This window comes from Oryctolagus cuniculus, chromosome 13 (genome assembly GCF_051225735.1).
Source record: "Oryctolagus cuniculus isolate XC-2025 breed Fujian yellow rabbit chromosome 13, ASM5122573v1, whole genome shotgun sequence".
Classification (NCBI taxonomy): Eukaryota; Metazoa; Chordata; class Mammalia; order Lagomorpha; family Leporidae; genus Oryctolagus; species Oryctolagus cuniculus.
In genome coordinates this window covers 60,418,735-60,444,388 of record NC_142879.1, presented here as the reverse complement: position 1 = coordinate 60,444,388, position 25,654 = coordinate 60,418,735, and the positions used below count along the sequence as shown (strand labels likewise).

The 25,654-nt window shown below is 35.8% G+C and overlaps 1 protein-coding gene across 8 annotated transcripts in view; it reads left to right on the top strand.

The window, feature by feature from the left end:
* RYR2 (ryanodine receptor 2) overlaps positions 1 to 25,654 on the top strand; it is a 772,754-nt gene that overhangs the window by 351,634 nt on the left and 395,466 nt on the right. For all 8 annotated transcript variants that reach the window (NM_001082757.1, XM_089311247.1, XM_089311246.1 and 5 more), the window contains 2 exon segments: positions 4,215 to 4,371; positions 20,919 to 21,083. In NM_001082757.1, coding sequence (NP_001076226.1) covers positions 4,215 to 4,371; positions 20,919 to 21,083 — 322 coding nt within the window.

Here is a 25,654-nt window from a genome sequence, read left to right as displayed (position 1 = left end):
AATTCAATGAGTTTATTCCCTATTCTATACTTTAAAAACATTATTGATTTAGGATTTAGGCTTCATGGGTTGGAGTGGGGGATTATCTTACTAGAATAGCTGTTTTTATGGAATTTTTAAAAGATTTTTGCCTATATAATGATTAAAACAGTTTAATGTTTTTCTTGGTTTTACTCATATGTGCCATAAAATAATTTTGGAAGACTTTGTGTAACCTTGAATATTAACAAGCTGGCAGAGGAATTTTTCATTGTCAATTTAAATAGATGGATAGACTATAGCTTTCAGTGTCTAATAAGTACAAGTTGAATATCCCTTATCTGAAACACTTGGGACCAAAAGTATCAGAGCTTTTAGGCTTTTGAAATGTTTGCATAGGCATTACAGTTTCATATCTCTAATCTAAAAATTTCAAGTCTGAAATGTTTCAGTAACTGAAACTTCTTGAGCACCACGTATTTAGTGAAATTTAGTTTTGTTGCCTTTATGAAACAGATTTCCGATGTTATAAAAATGTATAAATATTCCTGTCCTTCTTGACTGTATTTTTAGATAAATGGATTTTATGTATATTCCTAAATGTATCCCAATTTATAGTTTTAATCTGGAGAGTTAAATTTAATAGAAAATATTTTTCTTATTTTTCCCCAATGCAAAGTTATAGGAGTATTATAAATGGGATATCTATTAGTTCCTGCAGTAGGAATTATCATTGAATTATATTACATATCATTCAAATTCTGCTTCTTTACATGTAACAAATAAACACAAACTAAAGTTAACACACTTAATCACAAAGAATGACCCAATAGCCTCTATTCCATCTGAGGTCATTTCAGGTAAATATAGGCAACTACACAGGGAATAGTTTCTTATATGTTAACAGGGAATGTTGGGCCGGTGCTACAGCTCACCAGGCTAATCCTCCACCTGCAGTGCCAGCATCCCGGGTTCTAGTCCCAGTTGGAGCACTGGATTTTGTCCTGGTTGCTCCTCTTCCAGTCCAGCTCACTGCTGTGGCCCGGAAGGCAGTGGAGGATGGCCCAAATGCTTGGGCCATGCATCCACATAGGAGACCAGGAGGAAGCACCTGGCTCCTGGCTTCGGATCGGCACAGCACGCCGGCCATAGTGGCCATTTGGGTGGTGAACCAACGGAAGGAAGGCCTTTCTCTCTGTCTCTCTCTCTCTCTCACTGTCTAACTCTGCCTGTCAAAAACAAAACAAAAGAAAACAACAAAGCAAAAAACCCAGAGAATGTCTTTGTAATCCTTTCATCTCTCTCAATACTCCTGGGTTTGTCTTCTTTGCTTTTGACCCATGGGCATAATTATTATATCAGACTAATCTAAGTGTCAGTGCCATAAAGTGTGCCTTAATTTCATAATATTGTTGCCAAAAACTAGCCACGTTCATTCCATTTCTATCAGAATCAGCTTAGGAACTTGAGCACTGGTATATATATTAACATATATATGATTTCAAGCAGCAAACTCGCCCACTTCATGTACGTAACTATTCCTATGACACTGGGTACATCTTCTGAGACAGGGAAGGTTTATTGTTATATACCTGTCGGGACACAGGAGAGATGACAACAAAACCAAAATCGATCTTGTTCACAAAGGGGTTTGGGCGTTTATGTAGTTAGGGTAAAATGGGCCACAACTGTGGATGAAGTGATGGAACATAGGAGATGCAGCGGAAAGGGGTGTGGGAAATCCTTTGAGTTTGTGCATTGTGACAAATCACGTCTCACATGCACTGGATATTCAAAGATGGCTGCCAAAACATCAGAGGTGTGCCAGTTAACGTTACAATGAACCATAAGCTAGCTCTCCTGTCAGTCTGAAGCAAGCTGCACAGCCTCCGGGTATAACTTACCCTGCAGCCAGTTCTACCTGGTTTTATCAGGGAACCAGGGAACCAAAAAAAAAAAAAAAAAAAAAAAAAGTAATAGCAAAACCATAAATGGCTCAGAGCCGATTTTTAACAAAGTCCGCTACTATGGATAACAAGTTGCAGTGGAACAGGTCAGTGAATGACTAGTCCTGCCTGTTGTTACAGGAGGTAGCTGAGGGAAGCTTGCTGTTAAGCAAGGCAAAGGGGATCCTTTATTGTTCACAGATTCATAAGTGAGTCCTCCTAAATAGATTTCAGTATAGTATACATAGCACCCTCTGGAAATCCTGGTAAAAAAATAAAAATTGCACATCTGTTCAAAATTCTGTACTATATTGAAAGTAAAGATGTTTTCTGTGATGGTTAAGATAAGTTGTCTTTGGGAAATAATACTTAGGTTCTCTTAAGTAATGGAAATGAATATTAATAAATAATAAACTTAAATAATAATTAAATATTAATTATTAATTAATAATAATTAAATAATAATAAACTTAAATAATTAAGTTTATAAGAGGAGAATTTTAAAAAGCTTGTTTATTACCAAACCCAAAAGGCATTGACATGCTGCTGTCAGTAAATGTAGTTTAATATGATTTTAAAGATAATATGCTATAATCAGGATTTATCAGCAAATTGCTGTTAATTCAATAGGGGATTTTTTTATAATTATCTTTATAAACAAAGCCATGTAAAAATGACCTTATCATAATATCATTCTAATTCTAGTATCTCAAGTTAAAAATTCATGTTAGGAAAATAAGAAGATGATTTATAGTTTACTAAGGTGATTGGCTTAGAAAAGAAAGTATTCTCACTTTGTAGAGCACAAAACATTGAATTAATTGATATTAAAGCAAGTTTTATAATTAATAAAATCATATTGAAGTCCTCCATATTTACTTGTCTATTTGATGCATTGCTTTTGATAGAATGTTCTGCTATAACTGTCTCTAAAAAATCATCTTGTGTTTCTTTCCTTTCTTTTATTTCTGTTTGTTGTTAACATGTGAAGATTTACAACATGTCTTTTTTTAGAATGTTTTTTTCTATAAAATACTCTGGTATATTCCTTTTATACTTTAGTCTTGAATATGAATTTGTCTAATATCAAATTTGCAATCACTATTGTCTTTTGAAATTAATTTGCATGACAAATTTTTCCAATCATTTATTTTTAGTTTTCTTGAATGATTTGATCTTTTTAAAATAAAGGTCTCCCACATGGGTTCAGGGGCCCAAGCATTTGGGCCATCTTCCACTACTTTACCAGGCCATTAACAGGGAGTCCATATGGGGTGCCAGGTTTGCTGGTGGTGGCTTAATCTGTTAGGCTACAACACTCACCCCAAATGATTTGATTTTAAACATGTCTATTAATAATAGTATCTCAGTCCTAACGGTGATGTTACAACAGAAGGTCATGCAAATTGAAATTGTCTTCATTGGACTTTAGTGAGGACAAAGTTTCTGTGAACATTACGGTCATTTAACAGAGGACTCTGTGTAACGTAAGGACAGCCTGCACCTGATTTCTCTTTGTTCTGTCTGAAAGTCATAATTTTTTAAGAGCAGATTTTCAATTATCAGAAAATTTGCTTTTCATCTTTTTGGGGGAACATTGTTAGTGTATATTTTCCTAAATATTTCACTCTGTTGACCTTTGAAAAATTTTTATTTTCTTGGCTTCTTTTTCTGTTCAGAAATGTTTAATAATGCTACTGTTCTACAACTTAAAATTTAAAACATAGATATAAATTTTTTTGTCAAGTTAATATATTCTAAATAAATATGTATATATACATATATATATATCTTGGTTTATATGTATGAGTTCTAATTAATCATACTTAGGCATTAACTCTATTATATTTCTTTCAAATCCCTGCAAACACACAAAAACTTTTTAACTCATAAATTCTAAATTACTGTTTAAAGATATATTTCCATATGTGTAACTAGTGATTAGACTGACTTAGAAAACAAGTACCTAGTCATCCTTGCTTTTATTGGTATATGAATGATATTGTATATAAAGTCAGAGGACCTTGAGTTAAATTTTAGTTCTGCTACTTTTTGTATGTGTCACATTGGGTATTACAAATTCATTCTAGATTACCATTTTTCTTTTTGTCAGTTAAGTTAATATCACCAACATCAAACGGTTTTGATAACATTAAATAAGATAATGTATGCAAAATACCTGTGTTCACTGCCTGACTCAAGCATTTTAATTCTTGTATAATGGTGGATCCTATAGAATCAGGGTGGTTTTTTTTTTTTTTTTTTTTTTTTTTTTTTTTTTTTTTTTAGGTGGAGTGGAAGTCACATAAGATGGGGACAGCCATTCCGACTACGTCATGTTACGACAGGAAAATATTTGAGTCTCATGGAAGACAAAAACCTTCTTCTCATGGATAAAGAAAAAGCTGATGTAAAATCCACAGCATTTACCTTCCGGTCTTCCAAGGTAAGATGCAGAACACCAGTTTGGGTTCCCTGAAATTGTATCATCATCACATTTCCTTTGATGTCAGAAACAAATAAAAGATGATTTCAGCATGTTTTACATGTATTTCTAAATTCTCAATTACTCTTCCATTCATTCCTTCCTGGTAAGATCAATTTCCTAAACCACTAAAACTGGCCCTGATAGTTCACTTGGTTTAGAGTTCTTTTATTACTCATAAAAGACATCCCCATAGACCTCCTTCTTTTTCATAGGTATTAGCAGTACCATTATTGCAGTCTTGTGACATTGAGTCTATCCGTACGGAGATAAAGAATACCCAGATCTTTTTCTCAAAGATCCATTTACACATCCCCTCTTACCTACAGATATTTCTTCTTAGCTTCAATGAATCATTTTATGATAGCTATATATTTCTATAATTAATTTAGTAAAGATTGTAGGTTTCATGTTTTGCTTTTCTCCATAGGATTTTAGGTTAGGTAAAATTTTCCCAGGCTTTATAAGAATTGATCATTTCCTGTTTAGGTAAAACTTTTTCCCTAAAAGACCAATTTTTGTATGATTTATTTCAGTTTTACTGATCTTACAATAGTGTCCTGTAACAGCATAGTATTGGCAGTGTAAACACAAATGTTTAGTGAACTTTAGGGATTTTCCACAGAACTCGTGTTCACAGGTATTATTTAATTCTGCTCATATCATATCTGTGTTAATGTCCATGGTCCAGACTTTTCCAGCAAACGAAGAAAATAGCATTAATTATGCTAATTATAAAAACAAATTCTTCTCACTAAATTCTTCATAATTAATTTCATATAAATATCTAGCATATAAGAAAACAGGTATCATTTAGACTAATAATTGTAACAAGCATAAGGATTTGTCACTTATGGCTATTTAAGTTCCTTTTTAGGCCTCAAATATTTAATTTCTTCTGTTTTTGAAAACAATTCAGATTTTTGTTAAAGCTTAGAAAATACAGTAAAATGTGTAGGAGTAAGAAATCTATAATTATGCAATATATCATTTTTCATGAATTTCCTTGTGGATCTTTCTTACTCAGTAAATATATATGCATTTATATATATATCCATATTTGTATATATAATATAGTTTTATATCTTGCTATTTCACTTGACAATGTGTAACAGGTGTTTTTCTGTTTTATTTGTTTAATGACCATGCAATCTCTAAAAGTATGCTTTATGATTTATTTATTTATTACCATTTATTGTTCATTTAGATTATTTCTACAGTTTATAATATATAGATCGGTATGTTAATTTATATGCACATGCATCTGTGCATATAAAAACAAGGTACCATAAATGATGATAAAATCAAAGTAATATGTGGGAGACCGGAGGTAACTCTGAACTTGCGGTAACCTGACTCTATGTCCTTGATGCCTGTCTCTCACAATGCCTGCTCTGAAGTACACAGAATGGTGACCGTCACCTCCGATTCTGTGAGTTAACCAGTAATGCCCAGGAAAGACAACTAGGGTAGTCTTTTATTCTGCAAGCTGAGAACAGAACACACAGCTGGTCACACCCTAGAGACAAGCGTGTGAAGATTGGCCTCCGTACATTTGCTGCTGGGCAATGGAGGGGTTCTCCGGGGGGCTGCCTCAGTGGATCTCCAGGGGGCAGTACTGGGAGACCAGCAGCGCTCCTTGCTTCTATAGGTACAAAAGCACAGTTGATCAACCTGGGGCCCAGGGGCTTTTTCCTTAAGCCTGACTAAGCAGAAGGATGGGAATTTTCTAGTTTGTCCATTTATAGCACCTTAGTCCTGAAAGAACAACTCAACCCACAAAAAGAGACCTAGTTATCTGATGGGAAAACTTTTTTCTAGTAGAAAAGCTGGTACCTATTAAAATGACATTCAGCTTTGTGACAGGGAGTTAGAAAAATGAAAAGAAATAAGTAGTTTCCTAGCAAAATACATTTTCCAAAATAAATCCCAAAGAGAGAAAAAGCTGAACAGGTATATCACAATGGAGGGCACTGGAAGGATTTTCCAAATTGTACAATAAAAATGTGGAAACACATCAACAAAAATTAGAGGAGTAAGAGGGAAAGTAAATGGTACAATCAGAGCTCTGATTGCCTTCTATGAGACAGTTTAAAAGTCAAATATTATCTTAACAACTGAAAAGTCAAATAATATAAACTATCTGACAGTAAAAAAGGTAAACGCTAAAATATAACAACATTTACTTAAATAAGATGGTGGAAGAGGGAGAGAGTTGGTAAAGCAGAAAACACAGCATTTATCATCGAGCCTGCTAGAAACAGGAGAAAGCTTACATGAAGAATCACAGCGTGCTCTGGTAGCACAGAGAATTAAGCTGTTGCCAGAGTACTGGTTGAAGTTCTGGCTGCTCCACTTCCTATCCAGCTCCCTGCTAATGTCCCTGGGAAGGCAATAGATGGTGACCCAAGTACTTGTGTTGTTTCCACCAACAAAGGAATTCCAGGTTCCCAGCTTCAGCCTGGCCCACCCCTTGCTGTAGTGGCCTTTTGAGGAGTGAATCAGCAGATGGAAGATCTGTATTTGTAACTCTCTCTGCCTTTCAAATAAATAGCTAAATAAAACTTTAAAGAGAATCACAGATACAGACACAGACTGGACATATAGTAAGTTAGGAACAATAGAGCACAGCATGAAGATTGGAAAAAAGAAATATATAAAAACAGAAAAACTAAAATTTGGCAGAACAAAACACCAGGTACTTGTCTTATTAATACATATAAGTGGGCCCAATCACAATTTAAATAAATAAGAATTTCATGTTGGACCATGAAGTTTAAATAATGCCAGTTATTTTAAAGATTTATTAATTCCAAAAGTCAGAGTTAGAATGAGAGAGAGAAAGCGAGAGTGAGAGCGAGACTGAGCGCTTCCATCAGCTACTTCTGCTGTATGCTGAATACTGAGTCCGTTGTTATACTTTTTTCAATTGTTTTTATTTATATAAGGTGAACAGTTGCATCCATTTCATATATACAGATTTCAGAGCACAGTGATGCTTCGCACACTACCCTCCCTCCAGCCCATGCTCCTGTACTCCTGCTGCATACACTCGTCAGCTAAAATAGATTATAAAAACTGGTGGCAATCAATCACACACGAATTTTATTGAAAATGAGAGGCAAGGCAACTGATCTGGACCTATACTCCTTACCAGAGTGCGGCCCCCAACAGCGAGTTATGCGGCTTTTTATAGTGTTCTGTTGACTGAGGCTCACAAATTCGAACCCCTGGTATGCAGTGAACAATAACAAAACCAAGATATGGTTGTAAGATAACAGTTAACAATAACAAACCCAGGAACAATAACAAACCCAAGATATGGTTGTAAGATAACAGTGCAGGGTGCATTTCTGGCAACTTAGGCAGAACACTCGGGTTGTACCCTTTCTCAGTTCCTGGAATCTGGGCCTGCATAGTTTCACAAGATACACCCCTAGGCTTTAGCAAGCAATGCTATTGTGTACAGAAGCAAGAGATCTGTAATTAGCTGTTAGCCACACTTACTCCATTTTGATTTTGACTCTATACTCCCTTCTTTCTTTCTTATTTCTTTCTTTTAATTTTTGCAATGATATATTTTCAGTTTATTTTAAAATTATAAGATTACCCCTTTGTTGTGGGCTATGTTGGGTCTAAATTCCTAATCCAGGCTCTTGCCTCTTAGAGAAGCATTCTAAGTACAGGTGCAAATACAATGTACAAAGTAATAAAGTTTATTTAAATAGTGAGGAAGTGCTGGCGCCTTGGCTCACTTGGCTAATCCTCCACCTGTGGCGCCAGCAGCCTGGGTTCTAGTCCTGTTGGGGCGCCGGATTCTGTCCCAGTTGCTCCTCTTCCAGTCCAGCTCTCTGCTGTGGCCCGGAAAGGCAATGGAGGATGGCCCAAGTGCTTGGTACCTGCACCCACATGGGGAGACCAGGAAGAAGCACCTGGCTCCTGGCTTTGGATCGGCGCAGCGCCGGCCGTAGCAGCCATCTGGGGGGTGATGATCTCTCACTGTCTAACTCTGCCTGTCCAAAAAAAAAGAAAAGGTGAGGAAGTGTCACACACACATACAGACACACGTGGACCAATTTAAGAATAGAGTGGGAGCCAGGAAGGGAAAAGGTGAGAGAAAGAGAGAGAGGGAGGATGGGAAGGGGAGGGGCGGGGAGGGGAGGAGAGGAGAGACTTCAGTACCCTACTTCCTCTGACTACATGAGAAGGGAGAGAACCATTTGCCAGGCTTATCATGAGCCTGAGAAGGGTCGTAGTTATATGCTACCACTTCCAGGTCAGGCGAGGGACATCCTGAGGAAAAGATCATTTGATTGACAGGTTGGCAAATAGGATTACATTGGGTGGAGGAGGTGTGGCTTCCATCTCCTGGTCCAAATCTAACTATCTACCTTATCCCACCTTCACTAAGTAAAGAATTCAACGAATAGTAAGAAAAAAAAATACTGTTTCTAAATAATAGTGACAAGAGCAGTAAACCATAATGAAATCTCAGACTGTCAGTTTCACTCAGAAGCATTACATTTTTACCACAGATCAGGGAAACCTGTGAGTTGTTGCTTTGGGTCTGGCTTATTTCACTAAGTAAAATCCTTTCCAGTTGCATCCATTTTGTTGTGAAAGACAGGATTTCATTATTTGCGTAGCAATCCTAGTACTCTCTGAGGTGAATGGATACCTCTGGCCACAGAGGGCTAGGTTATTCAAATGGAAGTGCAAATTTACAGAAATAAAGTAAAATTTGTAGGTACATAAACATGTGGAGTTAATTTTATTGTTCCTTGATATAGGGAAACATTGGAAAAGACTTAAATGTTCAATAAAAATTCTCTATAATATTAAATGTTATTAGCGCTCAGAATATGTTGATCTGGAAAGATATACATGAAAATATTTTTTAGTGCAACAAAGCAAAAAAATCAATTAAGGAAAAACAGTCATTACATGGACATTCTGGAACATAAGCTTTGTGCATACTTCGGATTTTTTTTCTTTGGTGTGGATTCCTAGAAATGAAAATAGTGACTCAAAAACTATGAATAATTTGAAAGCTCTTGATACATACTGCCCAGAGCAACAGCTTTTGAAACATTTTTCCTAGAATATCTCTCCTACTGTTCTGTCAATGTTAAACTAGAGTTTGAATATGAAAACTTTTTACTGTCCAGATTCTTCTGTGATTTCTGTTCAGGGACGCTGTCTCTGGAACTTGTCAATGACATAATGTCATAACTTCCACCGAAGGCAGAGAGACCAAAGATCCTCAAATTATTTTAAGTGAACTAATGAGTTTCTCTACGCCTGCTTTCCTGCCTTGTACTCGTGTTCACAGAACCACTGCAGAGTGCAGGTTATTAATAACTTGCTATCACACACTCCACTCACTGAATTCATGATGGTAATTGCACAAGATGACATGGTTGAGAAAAGCAAAGGAGGAGGTGAAATTCTGGAAAGTTTGTTATTTTTAAAACCACAGTCAAATTTTAATATCACTGGCAGATTAGCTAATAAAGTTTGCTCCATGAAGTATGAACAATAACTCTATTGTTTCTTTTACAAATCACTTTTCCTATTATATGTTTAATGTTTAGTAATTACAGAATAATTTAAAAGGAAGTACAAAAGGGTGAAGGGGGAAAATTTAAAACATGTGCATTCTTTAATAAATATATTCATAGTTTGATACTAAACAAGGTTAATTATATACTGTGCTCATTCTAAGTTTTATTTAATAAAATATGATGTCCTGCTACATTACCTTCTTTAATGGAATTTTGGCAATAACTAAAAGTTCTATTATATAGGATCATGATATTCAATGACTTCCTATGTTTGAATTTTTAGCTGATTTTTAGTTTTCTGGTCATAAACAACATTTTTATCGCTAGACATTTCTCTATCACAGTCTACTTCCTTGTTGGAAGTTGATCAAAGAACATGAAAGTTTTAAAGGTTTTTGATACTGGAAACTGTTTAGGGCAGCAGACATGTGCTTTGTTCATTGTAGTACAGTACCTGGCACAAGTAGGCACTGGTTAGTGTCCCTAGTTAATGAATCTTATATCAACTTTCATTCTAAACTGCTTAGTATGCAACTTTAAATTTCCATGGTAATACTATTTGTATTCTATGGATAAATTAATCCCTTTTATCATAAAACATGTTTAAGGCAAATTATACTATTTTTGGAATTCAGGGGAATGAAACATAATCCACAGGAAGCAATTTTTAGAAGTTTGTTTCTTTTCATCTCCTGGAATGCACATGTCTTTCACAAGCAAATGATTTTCATTAAGACTTTCCTACCCGTGATAGCCTGTCTCATAGAGCAGCAGCTCTAGTCTTCTCTTCAAGTATGTGGCTCTTAGAGTTTAATCCAGAATATACTTCAGACTAGCTAAGGTATTTTATAGATAATATATATACATATTATATATTCTTATATATATGTCTAATATACTAATATATTTCAAGTAAGCTCCTAACTGTAACTTACATTGACAAAAAATTAAGAGTGACAATTGTTCCAGACTGTGTGCTTCTGAATGTACCAGCAAACCTTGTTATATACAGGACATGAATACTAGTGTATTCAGTAGGAAATGGAAAGAAAAATATTTTTCGATGAATTGAAGTGTTGTGGACAGACTTTGTGATTCTGTGTTGGCCTCCTCTTCTCTTGATATATAAAAGGAGGTGATGAAGGTTTTCTGTGACTGCTTCCAAATCCTTTGACATTCCACTTAGGTCATATCTTGAACCCTCTCTTACCATAGTTAGCAGCTTTCCAATGAGGTCTTATCTTTGTATATTATAACTTAATGAATTTGAAAAATTTAAAGGGGCCGGTGTTGAGGTACAGCAAATTAAATTGCGGCTTGTAACACCTGCATCCCATATCTTGAGTGCAGTTTCGAATCCTGGCTGGTCAGTACATGATGGTCCAGGTACTTAGATCTTGGCCGCCCACAGAGACCTGGGTGGAGTTCCAGGAACCCACCTCCTCACTGGCTGTCATGGCCATTTGAGTAGTCAACTAGTGCATGGAAGATCTCTCCCCCTCTGTGTCTTTCTGCCATTCCAATAAGTAAATAAATCTTAAAAAATAATTTTAATGATATTTTTTGCTTACAACAATGCTGGCTTCTAAGACTACCGTTCTGAGCTCCCAATTTATTATTCGAAGTAAGAGTAGTGGTATTTTTGCTCTTTCTTCCTGGAATAACAACAACAAAAATAATAATAATAATTGTTACAAAGAAAGTAATACTTGTGAGTAACCTAGCCCCACTGTGCCGACTCTACTATGTTTTGTTTCCTACTGTTTATTAAATGTTTCAGGTTTTGGAGCCTTGATTTTCAGAAGTTTTGCAGAATGTTTGCAGCAGTTTGCAGAAAACCAATAACTCTTTAGGAGAAAAGGAACTGTCATTAAAAGTATTCTGATCATTGAAATGTTTAATATGTGTGTGTGTGTGTGTGAGAGAGAGAGAGAGAGAGAGAGGAAATTAAAGAACAAATTATTTTGTGATTCTTGTGTAATTTTTACATAATTTTTTTTATTTTATTTTTTTAAACTTTTATTTAATGCATATAAATTTCCAAAGTACGACTTATGGATTACAATGGCTTTCCCCCCGTACCGTCCCTCCCACCCACAACCCTCCCCTTTCCCACTCCCTCTCCCCTTCCATTCACATCAAGATTCATTTTCGATTATCTTAATATACAGAAGATCAGCTTAGTATACATTAAGTATGGATTTCAACAGTTTGCTCCCACACAGAAACATAAAGTGAAAAATAATAGATGATTTTTTTAAATGATGATGAAATCAGAGCAGACCAAAAATAGAAAATCTTTATGATATTAGAAAGTAGTTTAAATCCAACTATATGGTCTTGGAAAAAGCAATTAACACTCCATTTGATAGCTTAGGTTTATTTAAAATGTTACAATATTTAAATGGAAATTCCAAGAAAAAATAAATGGCACCGAAAACACATATAAAAAACACACTCTTGGGGTGTGGGGTACAGAATGAGGGCATTGTGGCATTGTAGGTTAAGCAGCTGATTGGAATGCCCACAACCTGTAACAGAGTGCCTGGGATCAAATCCTACCTCTGCTCTGATCCACCTTCCTGCTAATGAGCACTGTGTACTTGATTCCTTGCCACCCACGTGGGAGTCTGTTATGGAGTTCCTGACTTCTGGCTCCTGCATAGTTGAACCCTATCTGTTGCAGGTATTCGGGGAGTGAACCAGTGGATCAAAGATCTCTCTCTTTCCCTCTCTCTCTCTATTTCCTTTTCTCTTGTCCTCTATTGCTCTGTTTTTCTAATAAACAAAAAAAGAATAAACTTAAAAACAGAACCCCACACTCACAAATACATTTAATATATATACTTGTGAATAATTAAATAATTAATAGTACTGATTATTGTTTAGAATAGCCCATTTTAATTGGAAAAGGGTTTAATGAAATCAAAATTTATTCATGCTGAAAACTATTTTCTGCAATTATATATAAACAAGCATTGAGAATAGAGTCAATTGACAGAATAAAAGTAGTTTCACATTGTTAAGACTTTAGAGGAAGTAGTGTAGCTAAGTGATTTCACTCATGTTTTTGTCAATTATCACATTTGGTCATGGTCCCTGTTCTTTAAAATATATATTAGGTTCATGAAAAAGTGTATTTGTTGATTTTTGTTTTTGTCTGAGTGTCACTGGTAGGTTGAAAATGCATGTTATAAAATTATATATTTCTGTTATAGTATCTTTAGTGTGAAGAATGAGCACTTAGATTCTGGAAATAAGAACTCTTTAATGTATCTTAGACTTATAGTATGCAGTTGATAAATTTCATTAATTGAGCTAATTACAGTGAAGCAAATCAAGTTTTAAGTATTAAGGAAAAATAAAACTTTCCTAGATCATTTGAAAATGCTAACTTTTATATTGGGTTTAGAGGTATGGCCTTGAAAATACTGAAATAAAAATAAATTCTCATGAAAACTTGTATTTGCATTATCAGTCCTTTATATCTCTAAGTATATAAGACCTCTTTGAAAGTGTAGGTAAAGTCTAAATTTTTATACATCCTTAAGATCATTTTTATGTAAAATTTTAAGTCAGAATGGCTTTAAAAAAACAGCCATTGTAGAAGACAGTATGGAGAGTCTTCAGAAATCTGAAAATAGATCTACCATATGACTTAGCCATCCTACTCCTGGGAATTTACCCAAAGTGAAATCAGCATATGAAAAAGTTATCTGTACTGCCTGTTTATTGCAGCTGAATTCACAATAGTTAAGATACGGAATCAAACCAGATGTCCATCAACTGATGCCTGGATAAAGAAAATGTGGTATATAGACATTATAGAATACTACTCAGCTGTAAAAAAGAATGAAATCCTGTATTTGGCAACAAAATGGATGTAACTGGGAACCATTATATGTAGTAAAAATAAGCCAATCCCCAAAAGGCAAATATCATGTTTTCCTTAATCTGTGGTAACTAATAGATTACAAAAATATGTAATGTACGTGAGCAAAGACACATTTTGAAATTTGTGTATTGTTGACAGCCCTGGTCTCTACTGTTGAGGAACAATGTTTTCTTCTATTTGTTGAATTCATTACTTAATGTAGGGTTAAGCTTATGATTATGAAGTTAACTGAAAGTATGTCATTGTAAAAATTAAAAGAAAGAATAAGAAAGGGAGGGAAAAGGAGGATGGGAGTGTGGGTTGGAGGGAGGTTAGGATGGGAAGTATCACTATGTTCCTAAATCTGTATTTATAAGATACATGAGAATGGTTCACCTTATATAAATATAAAATTATTAAAACAAAACAAAACCTTGTGTTACTAGTTGACATAAGGACCATTTATCCTGATTATCATTGGGTTGTCTGACACTGATGTAAGCATTTGATGGGCTTTCTCAAATTCAGGAGTTGATGAAAGAATTAACATTTGCTGATAACCTTATATATTCAGAAGAAAGTGAATGGAGTGGGAAATAATTTATAATGTGACCTAGTTTGTTTCTATCTTAAGAAAAAATTTTACATAAGGAATGGAATTTCAGCAATGTAGATTTTCTTAATCGTATTTGTTACTTTCTCTACTCATAGAATGTGACCATGACTCTTCTATGCATTGAAATCAGTTCTAATCATTAGGGAGGCCTTGTTAATCCTATATATATTAACCATCAAGATGTAATTTTTTTAGTTTAAAATGCCACTAAAATCTTTCCCAGTTGTTGGTGGTTTCCTACCGTCTTCCCTCCTTCTTGTATGGTGAATAAAATCTTGCTATTGAAACGATGGAATAATAGCTTGAAATAAGACTGCCAATAAGATTAGAAGGGTGATGAAAGAAATGTCAAAAAATAGAACAAACCATTTTGAATGAAACTATTAGTACTTTTTATTGGAGTTTACATGGATCGGAAAATGTTGAAATTGTTTTAAAACACCCATTCTCACATAATGACTTATAATTTATTATGTGCCAGATGATGTGTGAAGTACCTTTCCTGCGTTATCTCATCTAATCCTAGTCCAACCTTATGAAATTTATGTGCTGTTTTTCATCTTCATTATGAAGTTGAGGAAACTGGGGCTTAGAAAATTTATGTAACTAATATGGCCTTTGAACCTAAGTAGTAAAAGCGAAAACTTTGTAAGAAAGTTAAAGGTTCAATGCTAAGAGCAGATAGAGAAGACATATTGCCAGCCTGATATCATCTGACTATTAAGGTTGTTCTGTGACTATTAAGTGATTGACTTTTCAAGCAGTAAAGAACTTTTAGTGATTTTTTTCTATCAAAATAATTTTAGAAAGTTATCAGTGGAGATGAATCTTGGGTCTATTGAGGATTAAATTGAAAAGAAGTGTTTGTAGTACCCTTCTTTCAAAGGATGTTGATAACATAGTGGAAAATGATGCCAATTATGACTTTACAAGATATACAAATTGTTATAGCTTCTATGCTGATCCTTTGAAAAATTTTAAAAATTTTGAGAGAGAGAGAGAATGAACAAGATACAGGAAGGCAGAGATCTCTCATCTGTTGGTTCACTCTTCAGATACCTGCAACAGTTGCTATGCCAGATGTCTGCCCCTGCTGGTCCTTTTTAATGGCAGCAAGCATGAGAGTGAACCCAGGAAAACCTTCTGTGGTTAATGCAAGATTTGTCAGTCAGAGTTCACCAGAAATGCAGAGCCCATAAGAGATATGCTTGTGTTAAAGGATTTCTTATACTGGGTAGTTTCCAAGTTTGTGAGGGCCAAGTGGGCCTGATGTTGACCATGTGGACTGAAAGGATGGTCCTGAGCAGGTGGGACTCCTTGGGCATAGGCTGGAGTTGTTGTCCACAGGTAGTCTGGAAGAGATCACAAGCAGGAAGAAACCCCATGGGTATTGGCTATTTGTGATCTCTGCACTTAGGGAAAGCATAACCCTTTGAAAGGTCTTACTTGGTTATGTGACTCCCTGCCAGGATAATCCCCCAGTTGCTTCACTCACTCAGCTGATTAGGATCTTAATTACATTTGCAAAATCCCTGCACCTTGGCTCTATACTGTAGTCTAATTGCACATTCCCTGCCCCTGCCCATTCGCAAAGAGAGGCCATTGTACAGGGTGTTGAAGATGATACCTTAGGCTCCGTGACTTTGTTTCTCTGCTCCCATGAAGGCCCTCAAAGACCCTCCCAGCATGAGAAACTCTTTAAATCCCTTGTCTCCACAGACCCCTCCACTGCAGTGTGTCTGAGATTTCTGATACCAAGGATAAAGAGAACAACATGTTTTTTTGCATCTTTGTCCTAACAGGACTAAGCCTGGCTTTGTCAGTTTCAATAATCTCTCTGACCCTGTACTATTTCATTGTGACCAACTGTTCTAGTTTACAACATGACACTATAACAGAACAAAATTTTCAAAGAATTCTTTTGACTTTTTTAGTTTTTTTAACTTTAAATACTATTTGCCTTAAATTGACCTGGATATTAAAAGTCCCCCCCCCCCCCCAAAAAAAAGGATAAGGGCCTTTTTTTTTCTTCCTGTTAGTCACCTGACAGAGTAATTTTGATAGATTTAAAGATGACTTAAATGGTATAAGAATTTCTCTGAACTACTTGGCCCTGTAATTGGAATATCATCTTATGGGGCAAGTTTTACTGTCCTAATGAGTCTTGTTTGTTATATACAATGCCTATATATCATTTAATAAAGCCATAGTTATTCAGATGGTTTTGTGGTCACGATGAGTCAGGTTAGTATACTTAAGGTAAAAGTATCACTTAAAAAGTTTTAGGCCATTCTTTTTTTACTTCAGGAACCATTTTAATATCAATTTAAAAATTACAGTTTCTAAGAATTTGGGAATGGATTTATGTGAATGCTTGTATCGGGAGTATGGCAAGACATTTTCAATGGGAAATCTAAAGGGATATTTCTGGGAAGAAATTCATGCATACATTCAAAAAATCTTAATTGAGAACCTGACATTTGCAAGCCATTCCTGAGGATGTGAGGTGGGGTTGCAGGTGAGGGGCATGCAGTTAGGGTCAAGGAATCTGACATCATTCCTGTTCAGGAGAAGCTGAACGGTAGATAAATGGGGAAAAAAGCAGCTGAAGAGCAATTTCAATACAATGCCACCATCCCCAGATAGTGGGAGTAGGGCCTGCCACAGGCATACATGAATCTAACACATCTATTCAGATGAGCCTCTTGTAAAGACAACAGCAACTTTGCAGTAATTCTAATCTGTGTGGAAAGAGTTTATTTATCTTCGAGCATTTCTATGGTTTTGAAGATTATTATTACATAATGGACAAAAGTTTGTAGGTGCTATCAAAAGCTAAGGTAGTAGCGAAGATATGAATGTTTCTTTGGTTAATTGCAGGAATTCTAAGAGTCAAAATTCTCCTAGTCTTTTGAAGGAAGTTTCCATTTAATGCCAAAGTACTTAGGTTGAAATTATTATAATATTAAATTATTATTATAAAAATTTCAACCTCATCTTTAGATTGGGAAATTTCTATTGAGGTACTCTAAAGCTCTTGAATCTCTGTCATAGGAACCTGATGTTAAACTTCTCCAGTTAATCTTACACTTCAATTATTGTCTGCATTTTGTTAATACATTTCATTTTTTATCATCTTTTTTTAACCTGAGATTACTATCTGTTGATACATTATGCTTATATTTGCCCTGATGTCATTGACCTATTTCATATTTATAATAGTTGCTTTAAAGAACTTGTCTGCAAATTATAATATTACGTCATTTTTTGCATCTATTTCTACTTCTTGTTTTTTGTTTTGTTTTTAGTGTGGCTCACATTTTCTTGTTTCTTCACATCTGTTTACTTTTGATAGTACATTGAATATTAGAAATGATATAGGGAATTCTGAATTTTATTAAGTTTTTGTTATTTTTTTAAAGATTTTATTTATTTAATTAAGAGGTAGAGTTACAGACAATGAGAAGGAGAGACAGAGAGAAAGGTCTTCCATCTGCTGGTTCACTCTCCAAGTGGCCACAACGGCCAGAGCTGCACCGATCCGAAGCCAGGAGCCAGGTGCTTCCTCCTGGTCTCCCATGCGGGTACAGGGCCCAAGCACTTGGGCCATCCTTCATTGCTTTCCTGGGCTACAGCAGAGAGCTGGATCTGAAGAGGAGCAGCCTGGACTAAAACTGGCGTCCATATGGGATGCCGGCACTGCAGGTGGAGGATTAACCTACCGCAGCACAGCACCGGGCCCTGTTATTCTTTTGAAGAGCAATCCTGGTTTTGTGGGGAGTTAACTTCATTGGATGGAAACTCCAGCTTTGGTCCATTTTTCAGTGAGCTCTTTTTATTTCCACTCATTTCTTTCAGCTTCCATTATACGAGGCCTCTCCTAAGCATGCCTACTTTGTGGTCAGGAAGAATTTGAAAACATTTTATAAGAAGATATTTGAATAACTTTTCAGTCCAGAATCAAGCCCATCTAATGTTCCGGTTGCTTGTGAGCCATGAAGTAAATCCTCTGGTCCCTCAATCCAGTAACGCAGCAACTTTTAAATTGCAGCCAGTGCTTTACCTGAAGCAGAAGGCAGTAATAAACACATAGGGCCTTTCTGGAGAAATCCATTATCTGACTTTTTCCCCTGCTTTTGGTCCCTCGTGTGGGCCTTTGAATAGATTTTGAAAGCATTTTTTTTCCAAATTTTGTAACAGCAATCCATGTGAAGATTCATCTAACTAAACTGTTCAATCATTTAGTCATTTCCCCAATCAGAACAGTACAAAAGCAAAAAAAGAAAAAAAAATTTAAAAATTCATGCCAAATCTAGAGGCCACTGACTTAGGTACGTGAATGCAGTTAACAGGGAGTTTTATGATTCCTGCTTGCCGCATCTGGACACTTCATTTTTAGTAAAATAGGCCAGTTGTCTGTTAAATGCTTTTACCAGATGTCATTCTTAGATCATGCTGTGCTTGTGCTTATTCTTATTAAAAGCTTCTACATTATTTTCTTCTGATTTTCTCCTTGGCCTGAGTTATAGAAAATGACAAGAAATAAATGAAGGAAAGAACATGGATGGGTTTTGGTTTTGAGCCACTGATCACATTTTCCTCTTCCTTTAACAATTTCTACTTAACCTGAGGGCCAGAGGGGCCCCTAAATTTGTATATATGTAATAGATGAAATTTATTCACCTTATATAAATTTTAAAAGAGAAAATATAAATGAAAATTTGTAAACCAAAAAGTTAAAGGAACCCTGTGTCTTCTGATTTGTATGCAGATATTTTTATTTATGAAAACATTTTGTTTAATTTATGATCTTCTGTATATTATTAACTTGACATACAAATAATATTTTTAAAAAAAGTCATCATGAAATTTCACAATGAAAAATTTTAATCTAGTAAATAATGTGAGCTACTTCAAAAAGCAAACAAAACACAACTTCATAATTAATAATTATGTGACTTCTCAAAACACAGTCCACAAGGCTATAAATAGACTACAAACCAATTTCCTTGGGAAAAAAAAAAAAAAAACAAAACAAAAAAACAAAAAGAATGTTTAGAGGCTCAATGTTTTATTCTGAAGAGATAATTACCCTGTTATATTTTTCTCCAGAATTTAATTTTCCTATTGACAGGGTTTGTATAAGTAGATTAGCAGTTTATCTTATTTTATAAATGCAATTAGAATGGTTTATTATCTGTTTTATTGCAGATTCTTAGAATAACATTTCAAGATATTTGCATAATGGTTAACTTAATTGATAACTGTATATTTTCTTCGATGGCCTTGGCCTTTTTTGTATTAAGAATTTCAGCCATTTTTAATTTTACTTGGTAGAGTGTTCATAATCATTATAGGGACATTAATGATAGTACAGAATGGAAATGGCATGAAAATTGTTAAATTTTGAGTTCTTTTAATTATTTATTTTTGTATAGCAGACATAGTTTTACTTAAGCCTTAGTCATCAGAAATGTTTATATTATCATAACTAACTTCAAATAAGAATCAAGTAACCAAAGATGTGGAAGAAACTTTGAGTACATTTAACATGGTAGTGAGTGCAAGGAAGAAAAAGACTATAAAACCACAGAAAGGAGGTGTACTGTGCTTTTTTGCCATTGTTTTAATAATTATGCAAAATTTAAAGTTATAATAGTCCCTGAAGATCAGAGTTAAGCACGGGAGAAGAAATCAAAAGGGAGCTTATTAGAAAAGGAAATATAAATAGGGATGTGAAAGAAACATTTATTGTATCTGAGGAGCTGTTGCTAGTTCCCACTAGAGGGGACTGGCGTAAGAATGCATACCTCTGAAATCTAAATTGGAAATTATGCTACCAGACACTGAATTATAGTTTTGACTAGTTAAAAAATAACTATCACTAACAGCCTTTTTGGTTTCATCATCATCATCATGGTCAAAATCATCAAAGTTTATAAAAGTGCCTATTTTATCCGAGTCACTATCCTGAAAACTTTACACGCATTATCTTTTTTTCCTTACCTTATGGGGTGATCCTTTTATTGGCCTTATTGATACGTGAAGAAACTGAGGCTTCAAAGTTTATATTAACTTGTTAAGTGGCAGAGAGTGGACTTAAAACTGGGTCTTTCTGATTCCTAAGCTATGTTCTTAACCACCAATGACAAACAGGAATAATAATAAACATATACTACTAATTTTAATTTTTTGGGATTGGAGTTGATATTGAGTGATATAAAATGTTGTGTTATCAAAATAATTTCCTATTAATGAGAAGAAATCAAAAATTGATTATTTTGCACTTTCCTACTTCACTTTTTAGTATATGTTGAACTGTAGGACTGTTTAACCACTATTATTTCAGGGAACATCAGAGGGCTGAATTTTTTGAGGAATATAATTACAAAGTATTACTGATACATACTAATATTTTAGAAACATCTGCTGATTTTTTTTTCTCTCTACTTAGGAAAAGTTGGATGGAGGGGTGAGAAAAGAAGTTGATGGCATGGGAACATCTGAAATAAAATATGGTGACTCAATATGTTATATACAACATGTAGATACAGGCCTATGGCTTACATATCAGTCTGTGGATGTGAAATCAGTGAGAATGGGATCTATACAACGTAAGGTAAGATTATGTCAAAACATAATTCATAACAGTGATTTTGTATGGGTAAAAAATGCAAAAACAGGACCAAACAAGGTAGCTAACCTGTTTGGACACCTGCTGAGGTTCATTGTTGTACATGCTAAAGGTTAAATCAAACGGGTTTTGTAAGGTGACCTATTGCTAGGCATTACATCATTGGTATATTGTGTTATGGGATCTATGCATATAAATGTTAAATGAAAAAATATACTTTCTTTGGATTCTAACTTAGTGTACCTGACTCACTTTATCCTTTATGGTACTAAGTCCATCACTCGCACTGCCTTTGCTCAAAAGGCAACTGTAGTACTTTTTGGTAATGATGTCATGTCCTTCCCAGTTGCCCCAGTCTCTTATTCCTTTGTCAGTTTCACTAACAGCACATCCCTTGAAGTGCCTGGAAAAACCATGGCTTTTACATATCCACACCCTTGCAGGAATGTCTCTTTTCTTTGAAATACACTTTACAACATTTTTGGCCTCCTAACTCCTATCTGTCTGCCAGATGTTAAATGTAAAGGCCATCTTAGAAGTTCTTGAGTGTCTCAGCTTATTTGCTATACCTTTCTTTTTAGTCTCATAGCATTCATATATAACTTACATACATCCTCTGTGTGCTGTGTTATTTACGAGCCTGTGCATCCTCTCCTAATTTGTGAGTTCCCTACGGGAATACGTGGCAGTAGATTGCTCATATTCTATGCACAACATGCAGTGTAGTGCACAGAACCAAATAATAAGATGTTATTTCTAGAAATATGAGATATTGGAAGGCTTTAGTGAGGCAGAAACTTCATGTTCACTATATTAGTCAAAATCTTTGTATGCATTCAAGTATAGATTATTCACTGTTACTTGATCTGTTTAAAATGACTAGTGCTGATGGCAGTGATGGTGGAGACTGATATTGCATTGATGGGGTTTGGCTTAAAAGAATCCCTGTACCATTTTCCCCAGAGCTTTGGATGAGATCCTCAGTCAGTGCTCTTGCGAGAGCCATATCATCTTTATAATAAGATGATCACTTGTTGTCAATGTCTTTAATATAGGTACATTAATTTTTTAAACTTTTATTGAATAAATATAAATTTCAAAAGTATAACTTTTGGGTTATATCAACTTTTCCTCCCATAACCTCCCATAACCTCCCATAAACTCCCTCCAACCCGCAACCATCCCATCTCCCATCCCATTCACATCAAGATTCATTTTCAATTATTTTTATATACAGAAGATCAATTTAGTAAGTAAAGATTTCAACAGTTTGAACCCACACAGATACACAAAGTATAAACTGCTGTTTGAGTAGTAGTTTTATCATCAATTTGCATAGTATAACACATTAAGAACAGAAATCCTATATGGAGATTAAGTGCATAGTGACTCCTATTGTCTATTTAATAATTTTTTTTGGTTTTTTTTAACTTTTATTTAATAAATATAAATTTTCAAAGTACAGCTTTTGGATTACAGTGGCATTTTCCCCCCATAACCTCCCTTCCACCTGCAACCATCCCATCTCCCACTCCCTCTCCCATTCCATTCACATCAAGATTCATTTTCAATTATCTTTATATACAAAAGATCAATTTAGTATATAATAAATAAAGATGTCAACATTTTACACACATACAGAAACACAAAATGTAAAGTACTGTTTGATTACTAGTTATACAATTAATTCACATAGTACAACACATTAAGGACAGAGATCCTACATGGGGAATAGGTGCACAGTGACTCCTGTTGTTGATTAACAATTGACACTCTTGTTTATGGTGTCAGTAATCACCCTAGGCTCCTGTCATGAGTTGCCAAGGCTATGGAAACCTCTTCAGTTCACAAACTCCAACCTTATTTAAACAAGGCCATCATCAAAGTGGAAGTTCTCTCCTCCCTTCAGAGAAAGGTACCTCCTTCTTTGATGGCCCGTTCTTTCCACTGGGATCTCACTAACAGAGATTTTTCATTTAGGTCACTTTTTGCCACAGTGTCTGGGCTTTCCATGCCTGTGAAACTCTCATGGGCTTTTTAGCCAGATCCAAATGCCTTAAGGGCTGATTCTGAGGCCAGAGTGCTGTTTAGGACATCTGCCATTCTATGAGTCTGCTGTGTATCCCACTTCCCATGTTGGGCCATTCTCTGCTTTTTAATTATATCAGTATTAGCAGACACTAGTCTTGTTTATGTGATCCCTTTGACCTTAATCCTATCTTTATGATCAGTTATGAACAGACACTGATCACTTTGACTAGTGAGATGGCATTGGTACATGGCACCTTGATGGGATTGATTTGGAATCCTCTGGCACGTTTCTAGCTCTACCATTAAGGGTGAATCTGAGTTAGCATGTGCCGAACTATACATCTCCTCCCTCTCTTATTCCCACTCTTGTATTTAACAAGGATCGGTTTTCAGTTAAATTTAAACACCTAAGAATAATTGTGTGTTAATTTTTTTTATTGTTTCACAGGCATAGTTAGACAGTGAGAGAGACAGAGTAATAGACAGTGAGTGAGAGACAAAGAGAAAGGTCTTCCTTCCATTGGTTCACTCACCTAATGGCCGCCATTGCCGGTGCTGCGCTGATCAGAAGCCAGGAACCAGGTGCTTCCTCCCAGTTTCCCATGCGGGTTCAGGGACCCATCACTTGGGCCATCCTCCACTGCCCTCTGGGGCCACAGAGAGCGGGACTGGAAGAGAAGCAACAGGGACAGAATCCGGTCCCCCAACCAGGACTAGAACCTGGGGTGCTGGCGCTGCATGCAGAGGATTAGCCTAGTGAGCCACAGCGCCGGCCTAATTGTGTGTTAATTAAAGAGTTCAACCAATGGTATTAAGTAGGACAAAAAAATACTTAAGGAATAAAATAGTAACTTGTTCCTTGACAGTCAAGACAAGGGCTGATCAAGTCATGGTTTCTCATAGTGTCCATTTCACTACTACAGAATTCCTATTAGGTGTTCAATTAACTGTCACAGATCAGGGTAAACATATGATATTTGTCCCTTTGGGACTGGCTTATTTCACTCAGTATGTTTTCCAGATTCCTTCATTTTGTTGCAAATCACCAGATTTCATTTTTTTTGCTGCTATATAGTATTCTATAGAGTACATCTCTCATAATTTCTTTATCTAATCTGTTGTTGGGCATTTAGGTTGATTCCATGTGTTAGCTATTGTGAATTGAGCTGCAATAAACATTGAGGTGCAGACAGCTCTTTGTGGTTTTGATTTGCATTTCTCTGATGGCTAGTGATCTTGAACATTTTATCATGTGTCTGTTGGCCATTTGGATTTCCTCTTTTGTAAAATGTCTATTGAGGTCCTTGGCTCATCTTTTAAGTGGGTTGTTTGTTTGGTTTTTGTTGAGTTTCTTGATTTCTTTGTAGATTCTGGTTATTAATCCTTTATCTGTATCATAGTTTGCAAACATTTTTTTCCCATTCTGTCGGTTGCCTCTTCACTTTCCTGACTGTTTCTTTTGCAGTACAGAAACTTCTCAATTTGTTGTAATCCCAATTGTTTTTTTTTTTTTTAACTTTTTTTTTTTTTGACAGGCAGAGTGGACAGTGAGAGAGAGAGACAGAGAGAAAGGTCTTCCTTTGCCGTTGGTTCACCCTCCAATGGCCGCCGCGGCCGGCGCACTGCGGCCGGCGCACCGTGCTGATCCGATGGCAGGAGCCAGGAGCCAGGTGCTTTTTCCTGGTCTCCCATGGGGTGCAGGGCCCAAGCACTTGGGCCATCCTCCACTGCACTCCCTGGCCACAGCAGAGGGCTGGCCTGGAAGAGGGGCAACCGGGACAGAATCCGGCGCCCCGACCGGGACTAGAACCTGGTGTGCCGGCGCCGCTAGGCGGAGGATTAGCCTAGTGAGCCGCGGCACCGGCCGTAATCCCAATTGTTAATTTTGGCTGTGTCTCCTTGTGCCTCTGTGATCTTTTCCAAGAAATGTTTGCCTGTGCCTATATCTTGCATGGTTTCTCCAATGTTCTCTAATAATTTGATGGTGTCGGGTCATAGATTTAGATCTTTAATCCATGTTGAGTGGATTTTTGTGTAAGGTGTAAGCTAGAGGTCTTGCTTCATGCTTCTACACGTGGAAATCCAGTTTTCCCAGCACCATTTATTGAATAGACTGTCCTTGCTCCAGGACTTGGTTTTAGATACTTGATCAAATGTAAGTTGGCTGTAGATGTTTGGATTGATTTCTGGTGTTTCTATTCTGTTCCATTGGATATCCATCTGTTTCTGTACCAGTACCATGCTGTTTTGATTATAACTGCCCTGTAGTATGTCTTGAAATCTGGTATTGTGATGCCTCCAGCTTTGTTTTTGTTGTACAAAATTGCTTTAGCTATTCGAGGTCTCCTGTGCCTCCATATGAATAGCAGCAATATTTTACAGATCTGAGAAGAATGTCTTTGGTATTTTGATTGGTATCACACTGAATCTATAAATTGCTTTTGGGAGAGTGGACATTTTGATGATATTGATTCTTCCAATCCATGAACATGGAACATTTTTCCATTTTTTGGTATCTTCTTCTA